General features: G+C 41.3%; 1 protein-coding gene across 2 annotated transcripts in view; it reads left to right on the forward strand.

Annotated features, from left to right (window-relative positions):
* Positions 1-19544, forward strand: part of LOC311507439 (NACHT, LRR and PYD domains-containing protein 12-like) — an 83311-nt gene that overhangs the window by 40856 nt on the left and 22911 nt on the right. For both annotated transcript variants that reach the window (XM_084571769.1, XM_084571768.1), the window contains exons 9-12: positions 2221-2397; positions 4894-5067; positions 15082-15255; positions 16688-16861. In XM_084571769.1, coding sequence (XP_084427895.1) covers positions 2221-2397; positions 4894-5067; positions 15082-15255; positions 16688-16861 — 699 coding nt within the window. The remainder of the gene's footprint in view (positions 1-2220; positions 2398-4893; positions 5068-15081; positions 15256-16687; positions 16862-19544) is intronic.

Here is a 19544-nt window from a genome sequence, read left to right on the forward strand (position 1 = left end):
TCTGCTGGGTCCATCTGCGGTCGCGTCATTCTGTTACGGTTAGTCCGGGGAGAGGAGGTGGTAGGACCCAAACGCAGGACAAAAAGCGGCGAGGCAGGAGTAGGCAAAAACTGGTGTTTAATAAAATAAAAAGGAAACAAAAAGCGCTGCAGAAAAAGGCAGGATCTCCGGCAAACAAAAATCCAAACTTTCAAAAGACAAAAGGTAACTGGAGACTAGACACAAAAAAACACTAGGAACACTGAAGATACGCAGAGGGGTAAAAAAAACATGGAGACACACAGGGTAGCAAACCATAGGGAATGACGCGACAGGAACAAAGGGGAAGCCAGGGCTATATATGCATACACAAGGAACCAAGGGGTGACGAGACACAGGTGACAGAAATCAAGAGACACAAGGTGGAACCAATTACACAATCACAGAAACACAGGGCGTAAGAGCACAGGAAATCAAAAACTTAACAAAATAAAACAGGAAACAGGAAGACAAGAAACAAACGAAACTCAAAACGTGAACACAGGAAACCACTGAAACACAACCATCACAATACCCTCAGTTCAGCGGCATAAATCCACAGCCACGCACAACTTCAACAACAATCAACAATCAAGACTACCGTCTTTCTGAAAGAGACAGCGCTATTGTTCTAAAGGTGCACTGCACCAATTGTTCTTATAAAAATAAAAGCAAAGATGGATAGAGCTTTTAACACTGTAGCAACAATTAATATGACAATTAATGTGAAAGTACAGGTTTAATGCTGACTGGCAGAAAACATTCCCGTGGCTCCTTTACCAAAACCAATTAATGTAAGTACTGCAAAGCTCAGAAGCAGCTGGAAAGTCCGTTTATGTCACAGGCAACGTGAACTTCAGACGAGATAATTTAGTGAAACACAGTAAATCACATTATGAACCTGCCTGTTGTATGAATGTTCTATGTTATAACACAGGCCAGATAAGCTTCAGTCTGTGCAGTACTTGTAAAACTTAAAAAGCTATGAATTTAATAGTTTTGCTTATAAATGCCTCCTCGTTGACCTCATATCACTTTATTAAAGACAAACACATTATTTGGTAACTTTTCATCGTGCCCCTAAAATGATTTGTGTGCTACTAGATTTTTCAACTTAGGAGAACACGTGCTACTTGGGACAATGCTAAGCTCAAGCCCTGCTGGTCACCAGGGGCAGTGGGTGTGACTGGGGTTGAATGATTGGCTCATGAATATCACCTGCACCTACCTGTCAATCTGTTCTGTCTGATACAGAGAGAGGGGGAGGTAGGGGAGGGGTTTTACTGTTGACCTCTGAAGCTATTGTTCATCATAGTTTAGTCCTGCAAGTCCATCTGCATAATAATATAACAAGAAGTATGTGTTATCAGAAGGATCAAAATAAAGGCCCTTAAATAGCAGTAATGGTTTCATGTTTCCTCCTTGGACTCAGCGTGTCAGACAGAGCTCCACTTTCTCCTCTCAGTGACTAACTTAGTCCTGATAGTCACACTACAGTAAATCTGAGCCACCAACCTCAGCGTACGTTACTGGTGCACACCAAGCTGAGCCACCTGCTCTGCTCTTTAACATCCTCACATGGATCCTCTTGTTTTATCTCTTCCTGAGCCTATGCTCTTTGTTATTGATGTTGTGGCTCGTGTGGAACTTTATTACAGTTTCATTCAAATGACTGGCGTTGTCATTTTATCTCCATAAGCGCTGTGCTATGATGACGGGTTGTGTTAGCTCCACGCTCATTTAAAGTTGCTGCAATTTTAGTTGAAGGCGTCTGAAAATCTTCTAACATTTCCTCCAACTGATCTGCTTTCTGCCTCTGATCCTGAGCCTGTCATCATCCTCTTTGCTCTTTAAAGTGGAAGCTTGTGCTAAATTTGTTCCATTCTATTGAAAATGTTAGTGTTTGACTTTAATTCAAATGTGAGAGCTCATTGTTGTGATGCTGATTATTTTGTTCTATGTGTGTTCTGGTCATTTGAGCAGATTAAACATGCTGCCTTTAATATGGCTATAAAAAAGATGGTTGTGTTTTTAAAGGTGTGGGGGATTGGGGGGGTGTCAACCTGGTTGGGACATAGAAGGGGGGGCACAGCCAAAACAGTTTGGGAAACGCTGCAGTAATGTTGAGCTGCACATTTAAAACCTGAACACATCTGATTGAATTATTCATCATTTAATCTACATCTTTTATTCTTTATTCAGATTGAGGACCTGCAGTTTGTCAGAGATCAGCTGTGATTCTCTGGGACCAGCTCTGAAGTCCAACCCCTCCCATCTGAAACATCTGGACCTGAGTTACAACGACGACCTGGAGGATTCAGGAGTGAAGCAGCTGTGTGGTTTTCTGGAGAGTCCAGACTGTAGACTGGAGACACTAGAGTAAGTTCACTGTCTGTTACTGTTGTAGATCTGATATGTTTAATCACCAACTGAATCTAATTCATGTTCATCCAGAACTTTCCTCCATAAATCTGTAAATGTCCTTTAGTTCAAGACGAGTGTTTGTATCAGAAACTGTAGAAAATGTCCACTGTTAGTTGTTAAAGTCAATGAAGCTTAAAGGCTGTTAGGACACAGTAATGCAGGGGAGCTGCCTCTAGGGGGGGCACCAGATGAAACATGTAATGGTGTAGAACAGACCTGGACATTACACGACCCGTGGACCGTATACGGCCCTTTGGCTGACTCTGACCGGCCCACGTAAAGCTGGTTTGTTCTCATTTGTTCTCCACAGATCATCCAGACAGAACATTTTTTTCGTGGTGTTCTAAGTTAGCATGCTAATGCTAATACCGTGTTAAACATGCTGCTGTTATTTGGCTAACGTCACTTTCAGTGTGTCTGTATGTTAGCACAGCTGGGGTAGACTCCAGCAGACCCCGCGACCCTTAACAGGAATAATCAGGAACAGAAGATGAATGAATGAATGAATAAAATAACTTCTACTATTTATCCATTGGTCTGTGATATAAATACATTTTCTGTATGATTCCAGTCATTTCAATCATTTTTATTGTCAGAATCTCTGAATGTCAGTATTTCTAATGTGAATACAGGGAGCGACCATATATGGTCATATAGGGAGAGACACCAGTTGAGGCAGCAGGAAGCAGAGCCTTGGATTGCGCAATCTGCCTGTGGCTAACTGTGTGTATGGCATCAATATATTGGTTGTGTCCATTTTTATCATGTGTCCTAATCTTCCATAGTCTAGTTAATGTATTTCATGTATGAGTGGAACATATTTAGTCTTGTTGATCTGACATTAAACCGCACTGAAAAACAAGGAGATGAGGCAGCCAGTACTTCTGCCTCATGGAAGAGGGCGCTAGTGAGCCACTGCTTCATGCTGTTGCTCTTCTTCTACTCTGAGTCAACTCTACTGTCCAGGTCCATTTATTGGGATCTATTCTTTGTGTGAAAGATAAAAATAGAAGATTGTAAATCTAAACCTTCAGTCAAAACAGGAAGTGGTAAATGATGGAAGATATTCTGTTAAACAGTCTGAATTAAAAATGGATCAGATCATCAGAAGATTTAACAACTCAATATTATAATCTGATTAAGGTGATGATTTAGTTTCAATTCTAATCCATATTTCCATTTGTCTTTATTTTTTCTCACTGGCTACTCTCATGTTGAATGAATGAACTGTGGAGTTGTGACGGCCAACGCTCTCTCTGTCTCATTCTGTCTCTTAACTGCTATAGATTGACATTGGTCCTTTGTCCAGATATGAACCTTATACCTGTGTAAAGAATCCTCACTGAGATATGAAACGTAACCAGTTAGTGTGAAAGCAGCCAACTGATGGAGAATTGAAGCTGTTTCATTGGGTTCATGATTGTAAATGTAGAGGCAGGGATGTGTTTGTCACTTGTCACCAGGGCTCCACAGTGCGAGCACCTCGTCGCAAATGCTGCTAAAAAATAGTTCAGTGCGAATTGTGAAATGCAATTAGTAGCACGTGTGCGACTACCGAAGTTTACCGTTCAATAAATGTTTCATGATGTGTTGCTGACGTTTGGAGGTTGTGGTTGGTTGTGCTCTTGAATGCAGCTTCAGCTGAAAAAATAATAATAGGTGATTTACAGCTAGTGAGCGTGGTTGGTGACGTGCTGCGGAAGGCGGTTAAAGGCAGAGGGAGAATCTATGGCAGGGTCAGCGCCGTCGTTTAGGGGGGAAAGGTGATGACAGTTCTAAGGGCCCACAGCCCATCAGGGCCACACACAGCCCCCAGTAGCCTCTACGACTAAATTATATTCATAGTAATGAATCCGAACTAAAATAAAGACACAAAGTCACGCCATATTTTAATTTTAATAATTTCAATAACCCTCTTGGCCCCTTCTTAAAAAATGGTTTGGTCCACACCGCGGGTTCGAATTGAGCGCGAGCGAACTCCAGCAGGGAGTGAGGAAGATGAAGATGATGGAACAAAAAACACAGATCTGGAGACTAGAAAAGACTAGAGAGGGAGGCCAGGGCTAGGAGCAACAGAGCAGGGGCCCAGGACATCAACATTTTATAAGAATGGTTATAATATAATGTTCCATTCTATTGAAAATGTTAGTGTTTGACTTTAATTCAAATGTGAGAGCTCATTGTTGTGATGCTGATTATTTTGTTCTACGTGTGTTCTGGTCATTTGAGCAGATTAAACATGCTGCCTTTAATATGGCTATAAAAAAGATGGTTGTGTTTTTAAAGGTGTGGGGGATTGGGGGGGTGTCAACCTGGTTGGGACATAGAAGGGGGGGCACAGCCAAAACAGTTTGGGAAACGCTGCAGTAATGTTGAGCTGCACATTTAAAACCTGAACACATCTGATTGAATTATTCATCATTTAATCTACATCTTTTATTCTTTATTCAGATTGAGGAGCTGCAGTTTGTCAAAGATCAGCTGCTATTCTCTGGGACCAGCTCTGAAGTCCAACCCCTCCCATCTGAAACATCTGGACCTGAGTAGAAACAACCTGAAGGATTCAGGAGTGAAGCAGCTGTGTGGTTTTCTGGAGAGTCCAGACTGTAGACTGGAGAAACTAGAGTAAGTTCACTGTCTGTTACTGTTGTAGATCTGATATGTTTAATCACCAACTGAATCTAATTCATGTTCATCCAGAACTTTCCTCCATAAATCTGTAAATGTCCTTTAGTTCAAGACGAGTGTTTGTATCAGAAACTGTAGAAAATGTCCACTGTTAGTTGTTAAAGTCAATGAAGCTTAAAGGTGCAGTAGGAAAGTCTTATAAAACTAACTTTCTGTCATATTTGCTGAAACTGACCCTGTGTTCAAGTATAATTGCATGAAGCAGGTCATTTAAAAACATTCGGCTCCTCTGGCCCCACCTAGAGCCTGTAGCGCGATTTGCAAGACATCCACCGCTCCACATCCAGATGCACCGATCAAGTCCAAGGGTGTATCTAACAGAGTGTCAATCACTGCTCATGGACACGCGTTTCATAGTGCCCTCCCCTTGGCCGCTGTAAATTCCTAAACACCGAAGCCATGAGCTTGACGCTCTCCTCCCTCGTTATCCACTTAAACGACAAAAAAAACTCCACAGATTCCTTCGTTTCTTTTTGTTGTTTACTGTGAAAAATTGGGCAAAATACAATAGTCCAGCATTATGAAAAATAAAAAGGGCAAGAGCTAAATATAGCGAGAATGCGGAGTCTAACGGTAAAGAGCAAAAAGAAGGGAAGAGAAGAGAAGAGGTCAAAAAACTGTGTGGCTCCACTCCATGATGACTGCACCTGACTAACTGCTTTACGTCAACCACGCACACACGTATACTCCCCATTAAAGCTTATGTCACGAGGGGAAAGAGGGGGAGATGAGAAGTGGATATGATGAGATGAAGAGAAGGTTATTATTGTTATTGAAGGGAAAGGGGGGAAGCACAGGTACTGGTGATTTATCGGGGGAGAGCACGCTGACAGCGACCAGAGGAGAGAGAGGACGGCAAACCAACGAGAGCCGGTGTACTAAAAACAAAAGGTTTATTAAAAGAACTTAAAATAAATAAAAAACAATAAAAGAACAAAACGTTAAAACCTTAAAAAGGTTTTAAAACCAAAAGTTAAAAGAATACAAATAAACATTAAAAACTGTCCACTACTAAAACAAAATAAAAAGAGAGTCAATCATGGCCGCCAGACCGGGGACGAGGCGGCTCAGAGGGGAGATGACGGAGGCCTTCCACCGCTCCAGGTGCCGCAGGCGCCTCTTCTGGCCCTTAGCAGTGGGCTGCCCGGCTGACACCTGGAAGATAAGAAACAACATGGCCAGTACGGGTGTCCACACATCGCACGGGTACAGGTGCCGCCGCACAACCACACACGAGAGCGTTACTGACGGCCCATAGGGCGAAACTTACCCGCCAGGCAGGGCGCACTGCCCTGCCGCTGCGAGAACTTCATGTAGTAACGCTCCGCGGTCTCTTCATACGTTCGGCCGGCACACCCGCTGCTGGGACACCCGCTGCCTTCGCCTCGTTCTCGGCTCGATCACGGCCTCCTCTTCATTCTCCTCCCCTCACGCCGCCACGACGTCCCTCTGGCGTTCCTCTCCCATGGTGGTGACTCGTGTCCTCTCAGTTCCCAGTCCGTCAGTCAGTCCGTCCATCCATCCATCCATCCATCACGTTCTCCTTGTGTTCTTACATCTTATCGCCGGACCTCTGGCGTCTTTCTCCCATTGTGCCTTTTTTCTTTTCCGGGTCGTACCTTTCTATATACCCCTCCGCCACTCTCCCCCGCTACCGATTGGTTCCGTGGTACGGGGAGAGGGCGGAGCCTCCCAGGTGCAAATGGTGGTGTGTTCACGGGCAGTAGTTAGTTAAAAACACACGCATGCATTAAAAACATAATAAATAAAATGGTTAAAAACAACACAAGTAAAAGCATGCAAAGGTTAAAATTCAATAAAACAAAATATTCAAATCATACTAAAACCCACACTTCTGCCCCGTGACACTTACATGCACGATTTTTAAACCTAAGAACATCCACACATTTTTAAGTGAAATAAATGAAATATTAACTTATTAATATGAACCTTTCACTTGTAAATAATGTAAAAACCTCTTTTTTATCATAATTTTTATCACAACCTTTTTCCACATATCAACTTAAATTATTATTCAAACACTAATAAACAACAATAGCATTTAGGCTCCTATAGCCGCGGTCGTGTAGAAGGAGCCGGGATGTAATCCTCGTCTGAGGCCTGTGCCTCAGCTTCACTCTCAAACGTCTAACCACATCAACAGGTAGCGGTCATATATCTACCACATAGCAAACATGATAAATCTAAACTGTGGAATAAAACGCCACAATGAATGCTTCTAACTGTTACTGATAGCAAACATCACCGATGTAGGCTACTTTCAGAAACATCCTAACCTTGGTTTTGTCCTAAAGTTGACTATTGCTAAATATTTTGACCTAAAGTATAACGACTGTATCGTTGTACTTTAGGTCAAATTATTTAGCAATAACGAAGGGTATTATAAAAACTACGTTGGTGTGTTCCATGCTAGTTTGTTTACTCGCTCTCTCTCGGTTCTCTGCTCGTGCACAGTATTCCAGGGCCAATATGCACGCGCTCTATCGTGCACAGCTCTCCCTTGTGGGGGGAGGGGCTTGGGAGACCGTTTTGGGCTTTAGCGGAAAGTGGGGAGGGACTGAGAAGTTGTCGATGTTCAAATTTTTTGGCTAAGTCCTGGATCTTCGCAATCCTGCCTACTGCACCTTTAAAGGCTGTTAGGACACAGTAATGAAGGGGAGCTGCCTCTAGGGGGGGCACCAGATGAAACATGTAATGGTGTAGAACAGACCTGGACATTACACAACCCGTGGACCGTATACGGCCCTTTGGCTGACTTTGACCGGCCCACGTAAAGCTGGTTTGTTCTCATTTGTTCTCCACAGATCATCCAGACGGAACATTTTTTTCGTGGTGTTCTAAGTTAGCATGCTAATGCTAATACCGTGTTAAACATGCTGCTGTTATTTGGCTAACGTCACTTTCAGTGTGTCTGTATGTTAGCACAGCTGGGGTAGACTCCAGCAGACCCCGCGACCCTTAACAGGAATAATCAGGAACAGAAGATGAATGAATGAATGAATAAAATAACTTCTACTATTTATCCATTGGTCTGTGATATAAATACATTTTCTGTATGATTCCAGTCATTTCAATCATTTTTATTGTCAGAATCTCTGGATTTAAGTATTTCTAATGTGAATACAGGGAGCGACCATATATGGTCATATAGGGAGAGACACCAGTTGAGGCAGCAGGAAGCCGAGCCTCGGATTGCGCAATCTGCCTGTGGCTAACTGTGTGTATGGCATCAATATATTGGTTGTGTCCATTTTTATCATGTGTCCTAATCTTCCATAGTCTAGTTAATGTATTTCATGTATGAGTGGAACATATTTAGTCTTGTTGATGTGACATTAAACCGCACTGAAAAACAAGGAGATGAGGCAGCCAGTACTTCTGCCTCATGGAAGAGGGCGCTAGTGAGCCACTGCTTCATGCTGTTGCTCTTCTTCTACTCTGAGTCAACTCTACTGTCCAGGTCCATTTATTGGGATCTATTCTTTGTGTGAAAGATAAAAATAGAAGATTGTAAATCTAAACCTTCAGTCAAAACAGGAAGTGGTAAATGATGGAAGATATTCTGTTAAACAGTCTGAATTAAAAATGGATCAGATCATCAGAAGATTTAACAACTCAATATTATAATCTGATTAAGGTGATGATTTAGTTTCAATTCTAATCCATATTTCCATTTGTCTTTATTTTTCTCACTGGCTACTCTCATGTTGAATGAATGAACTGTGGAGTTGTGACGGCCAACGCTCTCTCTGTCTCATTCTGTCTCTTAACTGCTATAGATTGACATTGGTCCTTTGTCCAGATATGAACCTTATACCTGTGTAAAGAATCCTCACTGAGATATGAAACGTAACCAGTTAGTGTGAAAGCAGCCAACTGATGGAGAATTGAAGCTGTTTCATTGGCTTCATGATTGTAAATGTAGAGGCAGGGATGTGTTTGTCACTTGTCACCAGGGCTCCACAGTGCGAGCACCTCGTCGCAAATGCTGGTAAAAAATAGTTCAGTGCGAATTGTGAAATGCAATTAGTAGCACGTGTGCGACTACCGAAGTTTACCGTTCAATAAATGTTTCATGATGTGTTGCTGACGTTTGGAGGTTGTGGTTGGTTGTGCTCTTGAATGCAGCTTCAGCTGAAAAAATAATAATAGGTGATTTACAGCTAGTGAGCGTGGTTGGTGACGTGCTGCGGAAGGCGGTTAAAGGCAGAGGGAGAATCTATGGCAGGGTCAGCGCCGTCGTTTAGGGGGGAAAGGTGATGACAGTTCTAAGGGCCCACAGCCCATCAGGGCCACACACAGCCCCCAGTAGCCTCTACGACTAAATTATATTCATAGTAATGAATCCGAACTAAAATAAAGACACAAAGTCACGCCATATTTTAATTTTAATAATTTCAATAACCCTCTTGGCCCCTTCTTAAAAAATGGTTTGGTCCACACCGCGGGTTCGAATTGAGCGCGAGCGAACTCCAGCAGGGAGTGAGGAAGATGAAGATGATGGAACAAAAAACACAGATCTGGAGACTAGAAAAGACTAGAGAGGGAGGCCAGGGCTAGGAGCAACAGAGCAGGGGCCCAGGACATCAACATTTTATAAGAATGGTGACAGTAAAACTACCGAGGGCGCCTCTTGTTCATTCATTCATTCATTTATTCATTGTCTGTAACCAGGCGGCAACCTCCGGGTCTGAAAATTGAAGCCAATGCGGAAGTGCAAAAAACTGCAGTTCATCGAGTGACCGCTTGAGGCTCCAAAAGGGAGCAAATCCCCATTGACCGCCATGTTAAAATGCCCAACTTTACAGCAATATTAAACATGTTTACAGCCTGGTACAAAAAACGGTTTTAGTCTCAATGCCTTATTTTACTATTCATGACAACTGTACGGGGGGTGAAATTTTTTCTAACGTGTTCGTTTATTTTTTATTAAGGTTTAAAATTCTGCATTATTAAGGGCGTTCCCGCCTTGAGTGACAGGTGACGTATGGGCGCGGTCCCTTGGCGGTAGCTGCTAGCTGCTAGCTGCTAGCTTTGGTCTCTCCGCTATCCGGCCGTGCTTGTAGTCAGTTTTGGAAAATAGTACACACAAATACCGAATAAACAATGGCTTGTTGTTCGGTGAATTGTTCTAACAGACCTTCAAAGAAATCTGCTCTTCAGTTTTTTCGGTGAGTGAAACACTGGTTTTATTCTAAATAAGTTCGCACTAATTAGCAAGCATTGGTGTTTGCGCTTAACAAAACAAGCGCGTTAGCTCAGCTTGTTAGCTAGCTCGTTAGCCAGCTAATGAATTAGCCTTCAGGTATTTCATTAGCTGCGATGTTAACGGGAGCACATTGTTGGTTGTTACGGTTATTAAACCGACTTGTATAGAAATCAATACATAATATAGAAGTGTTGATGATACCTTTAAACCTAATGCCTCTGTATGAGGTTGGTAAAAACAGTTCACCTCATAAATTAGCTAACATGCATGTAATGTTAATTTTGAACTTGATTTTGGCAATATAACGAATAGCTTAAAATCATTAAGAAGTGGTGACCTGTGTGCAATTACAGTATGATTTGTATAACCTAAAATGATTAATGACACCTGAACAGGCCTTTGTTGCTACAGATGTCATACACAGGTTCTCCAGTCTTGGATCTGTCATATTTATATTTTTTTTATCTTTATCTCCTCGTGCTTTTTAGTTACTTATATGTTTGTCCAGTGTTCCTGGCCTGCACCAGACAGACCATGGTATTTCTTTCTGCCACTGTTATTAACCAGTTACCTTTTTCTTCTGTAGGACACTCTGGGAGAGATAAATCTGGAACAAACAACACTAACAACAATAATGAAAACCTTTCTTATTTCACAAGACATATGAATCTGTAATTACTGTTACATCTGTTAACATATTAAAGCATACTAAACAACTTGGAAATGTGTTGTCTATAATATTGATGTTTCCCTGAATGCATGACTTGATCCTAACTTGTTAAACCACTGCTTGTATAACAGTAATATTTTTGTTATTAAAATAGAAAAGACTAAATATAATTTAAATTAACAGCAAATGTTGGACTTGCTGACATTCATCAGTTTTCAGTGTTAATATTGTGGTCATTTTAGCACAGTTTTTGTTTGTTACCTTTCTACATAAACTATCATTCTGTATTCTATCTCATGTGTTGAACACCATTGCCTGTTATTTTTAACTTTCAGATTAACAGTGACGTTTGTGAAAGATCTACAGTAAGCATGAAAGACAAAAGGAGTGCAAATACAAACAGGATTTTAATGTAATATTTAAAAATATTTGCTATAGAAAAAAAAAAAAAGGAAAAAAGGGAATAAGGCCTTTCCACTGTAGTCCACCCAGACAAACCAACAGATGAGGACGTCCTGCAGACTGAGGTTGTTTCCATGGTGGTCACAGCTCTCTAGGCCCCACGCCGTCACCAGTTATCATCACTGTATCTGTGGAAGGGAAAAAAGTATAAGTTAACAAAATTATGTCACATTTGAAGGGTAAAAAGATGAATACCAGTACGTATATTAACTAGTTACTGAAAGAGAATCATCTTGTAATAAATATAAATGTGCCTGTCTTTTACAGATCATAATGTCATTTATGGTAAGAGCTTTAAACCAGACAGCAGCAGCTTTAAACAGCAGCCAGCACCAACAATGTTTATTAACGATAGTAAACATATTCAAGGAACATAATCCACTAAAGTTGTTCGAAATATTAATTATTTAATAAAAAATATAACTTAAAAGTTTAACGGTGAAGTCATTTGATTCAGGTTCGTTGGTGTTTTAAGTAAATGTTTTATGACAACTTGACAAAGTTCTGCAGCAATCGACAAAACCTACAGCTGTAATTTAACCAAGTTACTACCTTTATTTATTTTGTTGTGTATAACTAAAATTAAGACATAACTGATTATTTCGAGTGTTATATATCTTCTGGTGAACTTACCTCTAGCAAGGTGAGGTGGGGTGCTGCGAGGACGGGTGAGGAAAAAGGGGGAGTTGGCCGCTTTGCCTGTTAGCCGGCTGCTAGCACCGCGGATAGCGATTAGCCTAGCTCGGTAGCCTGAGCTAACACGGTAGCGGAGAGTTGAGTGGGCGGGTTTCAGCGTCCAGGCTGCCTTAGGTCCGGCCCAGCACGACACCCATGTCCATATTTGGAGTATCCGAGTGTGGGCGGAGTAAAGAAAATCCAACATGGCGACCGAAGTCTCCGCCCACTAGAGGCTTCATTTTTGAATTCAGAAACCAATGGGTGACGTCACGAAGGGTTTGTCCATAGTATATACAGTCAATAGGCGCGTTCGACTTGATGCAGATCTGTCTGAGTCTGACTTGACGTGATGCATGCTAGGTAGAACAAGTTCATTTTAACCAATCATATTCGAGATCTATGAGCATGACAACCCAGCATGCATCACGTCAAGTCAGACTCAGACAGATCTGCATCAAGTCGAACGCGCCTAATGTCTGTAACGCGTAGCTGACGGGGCGGGGCTGTAGCTTACGTTAGCTGTCAATCATCGGGTGAGAGGCGGGAAGTGGCCAGTTGATTGTAGAGCAGCGATTCCTAGTGTAGATAACTGAACGTTACTAATGTGGAGGCTATCTACAGCGGACTGTGTGTTTCACACATATTACTGTCGGACAGTGCTCCAGTCAGCACCAAGCACCCGCTCACTTACCAGGCTACACTGAACTGTATTATGACGCATTCAAGTTCTACTCAGTAATTATGAGCATTAGGCGAAGGTCAGTAACGTTATCATGATGTGTTCAAGTGTGGTCTTGTAAAAATGTGTTCGCTATTGGTGGGACATTTGAAAATACAAAGAAGTTAAATGTTCCAACAAGATTTGTTGTTGTTTTCACAGCGATATAAAATAAAATAAACCATAATGGCTGACAATAACAAAAAGACAATTTAGATAATAATACTCTAACTCATTGTTGAGTGATTATACACCAGGCATCACCAGAAAAACAAAGAAAAACATCATAATACACAGTTGTAAAAAAAAAATTAGATATTGTTTCAGGGGGCCCAGAATTCCTAGCTACGGCCCTGGGCAGGGGGCTCATTGAGTCGATCGCATCAACCGGTAGATCTCAAAGGTAGTGCGGGTAGATCACGTGCCATTGATATTTTAGTCTAAAACATTCATCTGTTGCACCTCCAAACCAAACAGCAAGACAAACGTTCATCTTTATTTATTTTACTTTATATTTACAACATACCCTCAGTTCAGCGGCATAAATCCACAGCCACGCACAACTTCAACAACAATCAACAATCAAGACTACCGTCTTTCTGAAAGAGACAGCGCTGTTGTTCTAAAGGTGCAGTGCACCAATTGTTCTTATAAAAATAAAAGCAAAGCTGGATAGAGCTTTTAACACTGTAGCAACAATTAATATGACAATTAATGTGAAAGTACAGGTTTAATGCTGACTGGCAGAAAACATTCCCGTGGCTCCTTTACCAAAACCAATTAATGTAAATACTGCAAAGCTCAGAAGCAGCTGGAAAGTCTGTTTATGTCACAGGCAACGTGAACTTCAGACGAAATAATTTAGTGAAACACAGTAAATCACATTATGAACCTGCCTGTTGTATGAATGTTCTATGTTATAACACAGGCCAGATCAGCTTCAGTCTGTGCAGTACTTGTAAAACTTAAAAAGATATGAATTTAATAGTTTTGCTTATAAATGCCTCCTCGTTGACCTCATGTCACTTTATTAAAGACAAACACATTATTTGGTAACTTTTCATCGTGCCCCTAAAATGATTTGTGTGCTACTAGATTTTTCAACTTAGGAGAACACGTGCTACTTGGGACAATGCTAAGCTCAAGCCCTGCTGGTCACCAGGGGCAGTGGGTGTGACTGGGGTTGAATGATTGGCTCATGAATATCACCTGCACCTACCTGTCAATCTGTTCTGTCTGATACAGAGAGAGGGGGAGGTAGGGGAGGGGTTTTACTGTTGACCTCTGAAGCTATTGTTCATCATAGTTTAGTCCTGCAAGTCCATCTGCATAATAATATAACAAGAAGTATGTGTTATCAGAAGGATCAAAATAAAGGCCCTTAAATAGCAGTAATGGTTTCATGTTTCCTCCTTGGACTCAGCGTGTCAGACAGAGCTCCACTTTCTCCTCTCAGTGACTAACTTAGTCCTGATAGTCACACTCCAGTAAATCTGAGCCACCAACCTCAGCGTACGTTACTGGTGCACACCAAGCTGAGCCACCTGCTCTGCTCTTTAACATCCTCAGATGGATCCTCTTGTTTTATCTCTTCCTGAGCCTATGCTCTTTGTTATTGATGTTGTGGCTCGTGTGGAACTTTATTACAGTTTCATTCAAATGACTGGCGTTGTCATTTTATCTCCATAAGCGCTGTGCTATGATGACGGGTTGTGTTAGCTCCACGCTCATTTAAAGTTGCTGCAATTTTAGTTGAAGGCGTCTGAAAATCTTCTAACATTTCCTCCAACTGATCTGCTTTCTGCCTCTGATCCTGAGCCTGTCATCATCCTCTTTGCTCTTTAAAGTGGAAGCTTGTGCTAAATTTGTTCCATTCTATTGAAAATGTTAGTGTTTGACTTTAATTCAAATGTGAGAGCTCATTGTTGTGATGCTGATTATTTTGTTCTATGTGTGTTCTGGTCATTTGAGCAGATTAAACATGCTGCCTTTAATATGGCTATAAAAAAGATGGTTGTGTTTTTAAAGGTGTGGGGGATTGGGGGGGTGTCAACCTGGTTGGGACATAGAAGGGGGGGCACAGCCAAAACAGTTTGGGAAACGCTGCAGTAATGTTGAGCTGCACATTTAAAACCTGAACACATCTGATTGAATTATTCATCATTTAATCTACATCTTTTATTCTTTATTCAGATTGAGGGGCTGCATGTTGTCAAAGATCAGCTGTGATTCTCTGGTCTCAGCTCTGAAGTCCAACCCCTCCCATCTGAAACATCTGGACCTGAGTACCAACAACCTGAAGGATTCAGGAGTGAAGCAGCTGTGTGGTTTTCTGGAGAGTCCAGACTGTAGACTGGAGACACTAGAGTAAGTTCACTGTCTGTTACTGTTGTAGATCTGATATGTTTAATCACCAACTGAATCTAATTCATTTTCATCCAGAACTTTCCTCCATAAATCTGTAAATGTCCTTTAGTTCAAGACGAGTGTTTGTATCAGAAACTGTAGAAAATGTCCACTGTTAGTTGTTAAAGTCAATGAAGCTTAAAGGTGCAGTAGGAAAGTCTTATAAAACTAACTTTCTGTCATATTTGCTGAAACTGACCCTGTGTTCAAGTATAATTGCATGAAGCAGGTCATTTAAAAACATTCGGCTCCTCTGGCCCCACCTAGAGCCTGTAGCGCGATTTGCAAGACATCCACCGCTCCACATTCAGATGCACCGATCAAGTCCAAGGGTGTATCTAACAGAGTGTCAATCACTGCTCATGGACATGCGTTTCATAGTGCCCTCCCCTTGGCCGCTGTAAATTCCTAAACACCGAAGCCATGAGCTTGACGCTCTCCTCCCTCGTTATCCACTTAAACGACAAAAAAAACTCCACAGATTCCTTCGTTTCTTTTTGTTGTTTACTGTGAAAAATTGGGCAAAATACAATAGTCCAGCATTATGAAAAATAAAAAGGGCAAGAGCTAAATATAGCGAGAATGCGGAGTCTAACGGTAAAGTAACGGTAAAGTGGACTCAGCGTGTCAGACAGAGCTCCACTTTCTCCTCTCAGTGACTAACTTAGTCCTGATAGTCACACTCCAGTAAATCTGAGCCACCAACCTCAGCGTACGTTACTGGTGCACACCAAGCTGAGCCACCTGCTCTGCTCTTTAACATCCTCACATGGATCCTCTTGTTTTATCTCTTCCTGAGCCTATGCTCTTTGTTATTGATGTTGTGGCTCGTGTGGAACTTTATTACAGTTTCATTCAAATGACTGGCGTTGTCATTTTATCTCCATAACCGCTGTGCTATGATGACGGGTTGTGTTAGCTCCACGCTCATTTAAAGTTGCTGCAATTTTAGTTGAAGGCGTCTGAAAATCTTCTAACATTTCCTCCAACTGATCTGCTTTCTGCCTCTGATCCTGAGCCTGTCATCATCCTCTTTGCTCTTTAAAGTGGAAGCTTGTGCTAAATTTGTTCCATTCTATTGAAAATGTTAGTGTTTGACTTTAATTCAAATGTGAGAGCTCATTGTTGTGATGCTGATTATTTTGTTCTATGTGTGTTCTGGTCATTTGAGCAGATTAAACATGCTGCCTTTAATATGGCTATAAAAAAGATGGTTGTGTTTTTAAAGGTGTGGGGGATTGGGGGGGTGTCAACCTGGTTGGGACATAGAAGGGGGGGCACAGCCAAAAAAGTTTGGGAAACGCTGCAGTAATGTTGAGCTGCACATTTAAAACCTGAACACATCTGATTGAATTATTCATCATTTAATCTACATCTTTTATTCTTTATTCAGATTGAGGGGCTGCAGTTTGTCAGAGATCAGCTGTGATTCTCTGGTCTCAGCTCTGAAGTCCAACCCCTCCCATCTGAAACATCTGGACCTGAGTTACAACAACCTGAAGGATTCAGGAGTGAAGCAGCTGTGTGGTTTTCTGGAGAGTCCAGACTGTAGACTGGAGACACTACAGTAAGTTCACTGTCTGTTACTGTTGTAGATCTGATATGTTTAATCACTAACTGAATCTAATTCATTTTCATCCAGAACTTTCCTCCATAAATCTGTAAATGTTCTTTAGTTCAAGACGAGTGTTTGTATCAGAAACTGTAGAAAATGTCCACTGTTAGTTGCAGAGGTGTCAAGTAACGAAGTACAAATACTTCGTTACTGCACTTAAGTAGATTTTTCAGGTATCTGTACTTTACTTGACTATTTCTTTTTCTGATGACTTTTTACTTTTACTCCCTACATTTCTACACAAATATCTCTACTTTCTACTTCTTACATTTGAAAAACAAGCTCGTTACTTTTTTAACCTCCACGTAAAAGACGTGACATGATCGGACATGACTAGAGCATTGGACTAGAGAAGGAAAGTCGACGATGCGCTTCCTGTGTTCTTCTTCTACTGTTTTGAACAGGCAGCCTGTTGGTTAGTTTGAACTCTGCTGCCACCCAGTGACTGGAGGCGTGTTTATCGTTCAAGCATCAATAAAGACAGTAATACTGAAAGTCCACCTGACCCCACTATTTGAGAACTACTGGTCTAATGTGAAACAAACAAATTCATGTATGGTGTGGTTTCTGTTGCTATCATTAGCTTTTTGAGGATTTTTTGGAAGCTAGTTTACAACATTAGCAATGCTATGGAAACACACCTTTTGATAGTTAGCTAACACTAGCTAGCTAAAAACAACAACCCAATAACCCTCAATTTATTATTAAAAATGATTCAGATGTTCATGCAGGACATCTGGTCAATTCAGTCTAGATTATTCTGCTAGAACTTTTTCATTTTGCAAAATTAACGGATGAATTGTTTCATTAATGGCAAAACCATTTTTACTTTTTACTTAAGTACATTTCAGAGTCTGTACTTTCTTACTTTTACTTGAGTAAAGGAGTTGAATCAGTACTTTTACTTTTACCAGAGTATTTTTTTACACAAGTATCCGTACTTTTACTTAAGTACAGAATGTGAATACTTTTGACACCTCTGGTTAGTTGTTAAAGTCAATGAAGCTTAAAGGCTGTTAGGACACAGTAATGCAGGGGAGCTGCCTCTAGGGGGGGCCCCACATGAATGTAATGGTGACTTTCAGTGTGTCTGTATGTTAGCACAGCTGGGGTAGACTCCAGCAGACCCCGCGACCCTTAACAGGAATAATCAGGTACAGAAGATGAATGAATGAATGAATAAAATAACTTCTACTATTTATCCATTGGTCTGTGATATAAATACATTTTCTGTATGATTCCAGTCATTTCAATCATTTTTATTGTCAGAATCTCTGGATTTAAGTATTTCTAATGTGAATACAGGGAGCGACCATATATGGTCATATAGGGAGAGACACCAGTTGAGGCAGCAGGAAGCCGAGCCTCGGATTGCGCAATCTGCCTGTGGCTAACTGTCTGTATGGCATCAATATATTGGTTGTGTCCATTTTTATCATGTGTCCTAATCTTCCATAGTCTAGTTAATGTATTTCATGTATGAGTGGAACATATTTAGTCTTGTTGATCTGACATTAAACCGCACTGAAAAACAAGGAGATGAGGCAGCCAGTACTTCTGCCTCATGGAAGAGGGCGCTAGTGAGCCACTGTTTCATGCTGTTGCTCTTCTTCTACTCTGAGTCAACTCTACTGTCCAGGTCCATTTATTGGGATCTATTCTTTGTGTGAAAGATAAAAATAGAAGATTGTAAATCTAAACCTTCAGTCAAAACAGGAAGTGGTAAATGATGGAAGATATTCTGTTAAACAGTCTGAATTAAAAATGGATCAGATCATCAGAAGATTTAACAACTCAATATTATAATCTGATTAAGGTGATGATTTAGTTTCAATTCTAATCCATATTTCCATTTGTCTTTATTTTTCTCTCTGGCTACTCTCATGTTGAATGAATGAACTGTGGAGTTGTGACGGCCAACGCTCTCTCTGTCTCATTCTGTCTCTTAACTGCTGTTACCTGATCCGATCTAGTCGGCTCCGAACCGTAGTTGGGAGCGCACCGGCCTCTACTTAGCGTTCCGCTTTGTGGCTCGTAAATCAGCTGGTAACAATGTCCGGGCACCGCTTGAAGAAGAAGGAGGGCTCAGTGGACTGCCGGTCACAACGAATTTATTTTGAATGACATGAACAGCGGCCTTAACAATTTTGGATACGGTAGCCCTGAACCTATCTTGACACTGTTTCGACTGTCTGTAGTGATGGCCCTCTTGCACACACCATTCTAGCACTTCCTTCTTCCCACAATTCCCTGTTTTCACATAAACATAGGTTACGTCCTTACGTCCAAGGCCCCCAGCTGTCTCAGGCTGTGCCTGTAACACTACCCCCACTCTGGATGATGATTAAACCCTTAACATCACTCCAGCACTACTACAGTTACATCATTCAAGAAGGACATATAAGAACATTGTTATGCTGAAACATTCCTTCCGGAAGAGTCCAAAATTCCCACAGTTCTTGAATGGGTTTCCCATTGATGGAAAGGCAAATAAAATGTTCATGAAAGCACACTGCATACCTTCTGACATAAATGCAACATAAGAGTCCACAACATAACATGGCATCCATACCTAAGGGGTGTAACACTGTAAACCATAAATAACTTAACTCGTTATATCCATGTTTTAAACAGC

The sequence above is a fragment of the Chelon labrosus genome (assembly GCF_963514085.1).
Source record: "Chelon labrosus genome assembly, chromosome: 22".
Taxonomy (NCBI): domain Eukaryota; kingdom Metazoa; phylum Chordata; class Actinopteri; order Mugiliformes; family Mugilidae; genus Chelon; species Chelon labrosus.